An 8696-nucleotide genomic window follows, 5' to 3' on the forward strand; every position below is an offset into this window, starting at 1 on the left:
AACTATGTCTTTTCATTTTCTTCTGTTAAGTATGGTGTGCCTCAGGGGCCGGTTTTGGGACCAATTTTATTTTCTCTATACATGCTTCCCCTTGGGCACATTATTCATAGACATGGTGTCTCTTTTCATTTTTATGCTGATGATACCCAGATGTACCTGCCCGTCAGATCCACAGACCCTGGAATGCTGAGTTCACTGAATGACTGCCTTTGTGATGTCAAAAGCTGGATGTCAAAAAATGTTCTTCAGCTGAACTCAGACAAAACAGAGGTCCTTGTCATTGGGTCCCAGCACATGGCAAAACAAATTCTGCCTTCGGCTGGTCCCCTATTGGATCATATCAAGCCCGTTGCAAAGAATCTTGGCGTCTGGTTTGACAGTAATTTAAGTTTTGAGCAGCACACCACAAAGCTTGTGCAATCATGTTTTTATCATCTTAGAAATATTTCCAAAATACGATCTATCTTAACTTTTAAAGACACAGAGACCATTTTACACGCCTTCATCTCATCACGCCTGGATTACTGCAACAGCCTTTTTACTTGCCTGAACCAAAAATCTATTGATCGACTCCAGAACCAGAACCAGAACCAGAACCAAGAGACGTGATCACATCAACTGTTTTAGCCTCTTTACACTGGCTCCCAGTATGTTTTAGAATAGATTTTAAGATTTTACTGATTACTTTTAAGGCTCTTCACGGCCTCTCTCTCTGCTATATCTCTGACCTATAGTACCGTACGCGCCAGTACGTACTTTGAGATCCTCGGACAGAAGTCTTTTGTCTGTTCCAGAGTCCCGGCTGAAAACTAAAGGGGACAGAGCGTTTGCAGTCAGGGCCCCGAGGCTCTGGAACGACCTGCCTGAGGAAATCAGGTCGGCTGAGTCAGTGATCTCCTTTAAGTCCCTTTTTAAAACATACTTTTATCGGAGGGCCTTTCCTGATTTTACTTGAGTTTTAATTTCCTTTGAACTGTCTTTTATTTCCTTTAAAAAATGTTTTATTTTCCTATTCTTATCTTTTCCTACACTGTATTGTTTTTTATACACCAAATTGTTTTTATGTTTTCTTTTAAAACCTGAGGATTTTATGACTTGCCTGTTTTATTTTTATTTTGCTGCCTTTGTGAAGCACGTTGTAACATGGATTTTGAAAAGTGCTCTATAAATAAAGATTATTATATTATTATTTAAACAAAGTGCTTTGATGGAAGACCAGGCAGTGATTATTATCACAGTGCAATATATTTTCATGTTGTTTTTTTTACTTTGTTATATTTTGTTATTCCTTGATGTGTATGAAAAGCTATTTTCTTAGTTTGCATCTTCCTGAGCTCATGAGCACACAGAGCAGATTCAGCGTCTTGCTCAAGGACACTTCAGCAGGGTGGATTCTTGCTGACACAGTGGTTTGAACCTGGGTCCTCTGGTTGAGGGTTGGTCTCCCTCCTCAATACACTAGACTGCTACCTCAGAAGAGACCAGTTTCAAAGAAATCACATGACAGAAAGGAAACTGAAAGGATATAAATAGTAGTTAATGAATGAATAGATTTAGGAGGGACATGATTACGCTGTTACAGCAAGATAAGACATGTAAATGCTATGAACTAAACTGTCACTTAGGGCACAGATCAGTCCATTACTTCCAAACACTGATCAATACTTTGCTGCCCTCCAGTGGCAAGCTGGAGCTGTGTTACCAGTTCCCTGGAGAACACATCTCAGAGAAAAGGAAATGTAAAATATCTGCACAGCCTGTGAAATGATTTGCACAAATGAATGATGATTTTTAACTGCATCAGTACAAAGTAATTCATTTGTATTTTAATAAATTGGGCACATAATGATATTTTCAGGTTAGGTTGGACTCAATGATTCAGTGCTTCGAGAGGAGTCTACATGTGTCATTTTTTGCTTATGAAAAAAACATTCAGTGTTAAGTGCACAACCAATGCCTTTGTAATTCAGCAGTCTGGAGGCATTTTGTTGTGCATCATACTCAATTTAATGGGTGTCAATGGGGACATGGCTGATAGTGGTCTACAAGAAACTGCTTGATTTCCTTGAAGTCACATGGTTTATTATAGTGACAGAGAAAGTGGGAGGGTATAAAAGGCTCACTTTCTCTTATCAGCATCATTACTTGAAGCTCCACTTTGTTCCAGTACCACAACAGCAGAGGTATGGATTTTCTATGATTTTTATGCTCAGGTTTGGTGGGAAAATAGAGTATGTGCTATTGTGATTGTGAAACTTTAATATTTAGTGTGTTTTTCAATGTAGTTAATTTTAATTTTAAGAATTAACTGACACTCAACAGGACAAGATTAAATGATGTTTTAGGTTGCATCTTTTTTTGCTATTTTAATTTTCAGTTCAGTGTCAGTTTAGTGTTGATTTTCAAAAGTGCTTTTACTTTTCTACTACACCAGAAAAGCTTTTTGTTTCGTACAACTAGTGCTGGTTGTTGTGAACTAATGGTTAAGGTCGGTTTTTGAAAGTTAAATGGGACCTCGGCACCTCTGAGAAATCCTCTTTTTGAGTTGTTATTTTTCTGATGTTGAACTAATTTAATTGAGTTTGGTTAGGTTTACTTTTAGTTTCAGTATTAGTATTATTTTCCCAGTACCTTTGTTAGAGGCATATTTTACTGTATCAGTTGATTCATATAGGTGGACCATATTCAGTTTTTGTGTCTTCCATCCTTATTTTTTTTCCTTTGATCAAAATATTTAGTGACAAAATAGTGTTGACTTTTATATAATTTTAGTGAGTTTTAGTTAGCTTTGAAAAATTATACTTCCAGTGTCCTTTCAACTTTAACACACTTCAGTTACATTGTTTTTGCCATTTCAGTTTACTAAAATGTTTTTGTTACACCCACACTCCACTACATATTAAACTAAAAACTTAATTTTAGTTTTAGTTAGGTATCATAAGAAACAACACATTGTGGCTTTTTATGAGCCTACAATGATATAAAAGTTAGCAGCATCTCTTTTCGATCAAGGTATTCAGTCTCAAAGTTATGCACACAGTTGGTTTTAGACAATGATTAAACTGTTCAAATATTGGACCAGTATATTTCAAATGTTTATATATTCCATCATTTTCTTACTTTCTAGCAATGGGAGGAGGGGCAGAATAAACACATCCTGCTCTCCCTGGGTTGCCAGGTTTGCCTGTGGCGGCCTGTTTCTACAGCCAGCTTGTGTGCACAGAGCCTGTACCTTGTCAGGGATTTCCTCAGTTTGTTGTCAGTCACAGTGGTCAGATATTGTGCCACTGTGTACTCTGTCTGGTCAGATAGAGTTCTAATTTACTTTGTGTTTTTGTATTTTCCTTCCAATAAGTGATATAATTTTCTTTCTGTTTTTAAATTATTTGCTTGGTCCAGATAGACTGAGGATTGTCCTTAATTCCTGGTATTTGTGTCCAGTGTGCTCTCCTTGTTCAACTCTTGGCACTGAAGAGCTTTATACTGATAGGAGTGGAGGTCGCTGGTTCAGAGATGTTTGTAAAACTTGATGGCTCGTTTCTGAATGTTGATGATGATTGGATACTGGCCGAGTTCTGCCCTGCATGCATTACTGACTGTGTTCCTCTGGACTCCCAGGATGATTTTACACAGCTCTGCATGCATCCAGTGGATGTTTCTCCCATTTTGAGAAATCTTGATTGGTTGGAGGACCCCACACTTCACTACCATATAATATAACTGGATGTATTACTGAATTTATAATTTTGAGCCAGGTCCTAAATCTCTCTCTCTCTCTCCCGTTGTGTTGACTGGATATGCAACGCTTTTCTGTTGCATTTGTTTTCGTGTTTTTGACTTTGCATCGTTTCTGCCTTTGCAGTGCGTTTCCTGATAATGCATTTGCTTTGGCATTCTGTAGCACGTTTCTTCATTTGCGGCACATTTCTGTTGTTGTATTTGCTTTGGGTTTTCGTATGTGTTTTTGACTTTGCATCGTTTCTGAAGTTGCAGCGCGTTTCTCCGAATGCAAATTCTTTGGGCCGTTGTAGTGTGTTTGCCCCCGTCGGCCACCGTAGAAAGATGGCATTGCATCTAACAAAAAGGTTGAAATGTATGCACCCTAGATTGTGAAATTAAATTGGCAAAGCATCTAAGCATCCAAAATAAAAGAAAGGAGAATACTATCTAAATTAAGACTCAGTCACCACACCCTTGAAACTGAAAGAGGAAGGTATCAAAAATCGTGGATGCCTACAGAATTGAGATTACGTCAACATTGTGAACTGCTTGAGATAGACAGAATTTAACTTTTTATTTGAATTCCAAAAGTATGAAATTAGAGATAAATACTACTATTTCAGAAACATATTTCTTTCCAATGATTTAAAACTGCCAGTACTACTTGAAGAGGAAAAAAAGAAGTGTAAAAGCTTTTTCTGTTTGCTATTCGTTTATTTTTTACCCATGTCACATCCTATCTCTTATTTACTATGTACATTGACCTGCATTACTTACTTGCCTCACATCCTCTTATTTCTAATTTGTATTTGTGTATTTATTTATTCCATTCATATTTTATATTATTTTGTCTAAATCCCCATCTTGTTAATATTATTTGGTTTTTAAACAAACACTAATTACATACATAAAGACAAACTGATACTCACTCCGCAGTGGAGGATCTGGATGTGGGAGCCGCTCCCCCTCCCGCCCCCCCTTAGCATTGTTCGAAATTGAATTATGATTGATATCATTCACAGGAAATTCCAAATGCTTGGCTGAAGATAACCCTATAATCCTAACCCAATAAAATATTACTTACGTCATGTCAGCTTTAAGTGAACGATGGAGGAAAATGCAATGGGGGTAAGTACGTGTAAACATATAGTCTGTGTGGTGCCACTAATGTGCTTCTACGTCTTAACACAAAGGTGAAACTGCACAAGAATAATTTTATGTTTCTTGTCTTGTTGGCTTTATTTACTCTTTGTTCTAACTTAATAAGGCTACAATATACATTATTCACATACATATTCACATACATTTTCACTGTCAGTAACATCCTGGTTAACTTACCAGTTGTTGTCTGTGACAACTGAGAACCAACCATTAAATATATGCACCATTTGTAAAAGTACATCTAATCTAAGTCTTTTCTTTATTGAACAGTGACAAAGAGAGAGACCTACAGTATGTGAAGGATTACCAACCTCACAACGAAGAGGTCAAACATCTCAGAATTCTGCTTCATGGGCCAGTTGGTGCTGGAAAGTCCAGTTTCCTCAACTCTGTCAACAGTGTCATGCAAGGCAGAATGACAGGTGCAGCTTTGGTGGATTCAGCCTTTGCTGGTGACAGTTTCACCAAAAAAGTATGAATAACTTTTGATTATGTGGATTAACTAAGCAACAGCCATCCCTATTTCATTATGTATTTCATGCAGAAACTTGGCAAAACCTGCATGGAACTTGACAAAACATTATCTATGATAATTGACTACGATGCATCATGCACCACCAAAGATAATTACAGTACACTGAATCAACTCATAGCAGTGATGCAAATAGTATTCTTGTGCAAATTACAAACTGTCTAAGGCCACCAGTCAATAGATGGCAGCATTGTGATAAAAACAGCACTTTTCTCCATATGTGTTTTACAGTACACAACCTACAAAATCCAAAAAGAAAACCCCAGGACCTTTTACCCTTTCATCTTCAATGACATCATGGGTCTTGAGAAAGAGGCTAACAAAGGAGTCCGTGTGGAAGACATCAGACTGGCCATGAAGGGACGTATGAGAGATGGTTACAAGGTAAAATTACTGCATTCTTCATAACAGAAACTCTGTTTACATGCGAGTATCATTATTTAACTGGAGTTTGCATTCTTTTCCAGTTCAATTCTCTATCTACACTGTCAAAGGACAGCCAAGGCTACAACAGTTGCCCCACTCTGAATGACAAAGTTCATGTTCTGGTGTGTGTCATACCTGCTGACACAGTATCTGGATTGAGTGATGAAGTCTTGGGGAAGATGATGGACATCAGACTAGCAGCCAGTAACATGGGTAAGAGCAAACATCAGGGTGTTTACTGCTTTGTGTGTGCAGTCTTGGTGCCACATTGGGTTCTGTGAATGTTACCAAACTGTCTGAAAAACATTATGCTTAAAGGACTGAGTAGGTTTCTGTTCTGTATCTGCAGGGATTCCCCAACTGGTTATTCTCACCAAAATTGATAAAGCCTGTCCTGAGGTCAATAAAAGTATAAGAAATGTCTATCACAGTAAGCTCCTGAAGACAAAGGTGAGTCTCTGAAGGTGGTTTGTGATAGATTGTACCACAGTTATAATATAATTTAGCTGTACAGTCAAAAGATCTCAGTATTTGATAAAAAAAAAAAAAAAACCTCCTTAGGTCATCACCTCACGTTAATTTGTCAACTGAAATGTTACTTTCATCTTAGATGGAGGAATTCAGTTCAAAGCTGGGTATTCCAGTGAACTGCATCTTTCCTGTGAAGAACTACAGCTCAGAAGTCTGCTTAGATGACGACATTGATTCACTGATACTGTGTGCACTGAGACAGATGATTGACTTTGGAGAAGACTTCTTCTACAGTCTGTAAACCTATTCATGGTCATTTGATTTGATTTTCAAACAGTTAAGAACAGTGGCAGAGCAAGGGTTTCATCTCGGGGGGGGGGGCAAAAATACTCACGGGGCCCTGCAAAAAAATATTTTATATTTTACGATAGGGATAATAATGTCAAAAGCAGTGGACTTAAAAATGCAATGATATTTAACATGAATAGTCATGAAATAGCAGCTATTTAAAAGAGCCTACAATGTTACTTTGATTGTCAAGCATATTGCTACAAAATGTAGCAAGGTGATATTACATTAAACATGTAAATGCAGGTTCAAAGCAGTAGACCTACAACTTCCACATACCAGAGACATCAAAATAATCTCAACTTGCTGGAGGAAACATGAGATGACAAAAAGTCAGCTCTCAAAATATCATCCATTAATATTTATTATGAAATGGCCTGGATGAATACTTGATTCTGATTGGCTGGAGGGGTGTTGATTTAATTTCAGTTAACCACGCAACTCTGACATAGTCCTTATCACTGTTCTAAATGAATGCACCATGTTGAGAACTGCTACAAATTGAATATTGTTGTGTACAAGGGTACGAGTTAGGAGATGGTCATCACTTTTATGGTATCCACAGATGGAACTCCCGATTGGGCCTGTCACCTGCTCTCTGAAATGCAGAGCGTAAGAAAGACTTTCCAAAAGAGATGTGATGATCTTGACAAAACAATTTTTTAAAATTTAAACAGCAAAATGCTTCAATCTTGTGTAATTTGACATGAACATACACGGGTGTAAATGAAGCAGCATAGTAAACAGTTTGAGCAGCAGTCTGTACAGGCCAACAGTGATACAGTATATTGTAGTCTGTCTGTCTCTCTCCTCAGGCCTGACTCCTGAATTATTCTCTGGACACTTATTTGTCTCCTACCCCCATCTCTCTTTGTCTCTGTCTCCTCCTCTCTCTTGTTCATTTCAGGTTTTGCAAAAAATGAACAGATACACAGTTATATAAAACTTTAAATATATATGATATACAGTATGTGCTCCTCACTCCTCAACTGTCTCTTTACTGTAAAAAAAAAAAAAAGATCCAATCCAATTTTAATGTGAGGATATATTGTGAGTTATATTTAATCAAAAGTTATATTTCCATATATTTCACTACCTATATCACTATATTACTACAACCTAAAAGTGAGCTACTTTGGTTTGTTTGTTACGTATGGAAACTTAACTTTAAGCATAACTCATTTTAAGAAGTAAATTATCTAACCTGTGATGTCCTTCTGTTAGGAAGCTGATATTTTCAATGCCACATCAAAGATCACCATGAAAAGCCTAATCCATAGGTGTCATTTACACTGGGGACGCTGGGGACATGTCCCCACCACTTTTTGAAATGGCCAATTTTGTCCTCATCACTTTTTAAAAGCATAATTTGTTAAAAATGTTCTGAAACATAGCTTGCACTAAGAAATGTTAACTAACAAATGAGAATGCTTTGAGAAAGGTTTATTTGCACAATAAGAAAACATACAATGCAATGTTAATATAGAAGAAACAAATCCGCATTGTCCAAAAAAAGTAACAGAAACTAAAACAAAAAATTAAAATCCCCCTAGCCCACTGATTCTAAAATGACCCAAAAACGTGCATGCGCCGATCAGTAACTTTTAACAAATACTTGACTTGTGTTGCAGCTGTGGATGTCATGCATATGAATGACTGCGGTCGACGTTGTGCGTTTTATGCTGAGTATTTTCATATTGTCGACTCTGTAGTAGCCTAGGCTATGCCCTTTTGATGCACCGTTATGCAATTTTTTTCTCACCATAATTATCTACTCTGACCTCATACCGATCCCCCCATTACACTGCCTAAAATCGCAGAAGACTGTTTAAAAAATGTTTTTTCATCTGAGCCCTTATGTCCCCACCACTTTTCAAGACAAAGTGACGCCCTTGGCCTAATCCATTCTGAATGGCTGGAGGAGTCTACCAGCATAGTAAAATATACAGAGGCACAAATTAAAAATTACTTTTTAAAAATGTTCTCACGTTTAAGGGAAACAATGTCTTAAATTGAAAATAATATAGATGTTTCATGT

The 8696-nt window shown here is 37.3% G+C and overlaps 1 protein-coding gene across 1 annotated transcript; it reads left to right on the forward strand.

Moving 5' to 3' along the window:
* Nucleotides 1-794: 794 nt before the first annotated feature.
* Nucleotides 795-6611, forward strand: LOC139643469 (interferon-induced protein 44-like; the record flags this gene model as incomplete). Its single annotated transcript, XM_071518618.1, has 6 exons — nt 795-876; nt 5152-5353; nt 5645-5797; nt 5881-6052; nt 6189-6289; nt 6450-6611. Coding segments are annotated over 6 exons (872 nt in total), but the record flags the coding sequence as incomplete, so codon positions are not given.
* Nucleotides 6612-8696: the final 2085 nt, after the last annotated feature.

Source organism: Centroberyx affinis, unplaced genomic scaffold (genome assembly GCF_046629955.1).
Source record: "Centroberyx affinis isolate AG114_WGS23_722 - 3 ecotype Tasmania unplaced genomic scaffold, CSIRO-AGI_Caff_v1 ptg000616l_1, whole genome shotgun sequence".
In the NCBI taxonomy this organism is placed as follows: domain Eukaryota; kingdom Metazoa; phylum Chordata; class Actinopteri; order Beryciformes; family Berycidae; genus Centroberyx; species Centroberyx affinis.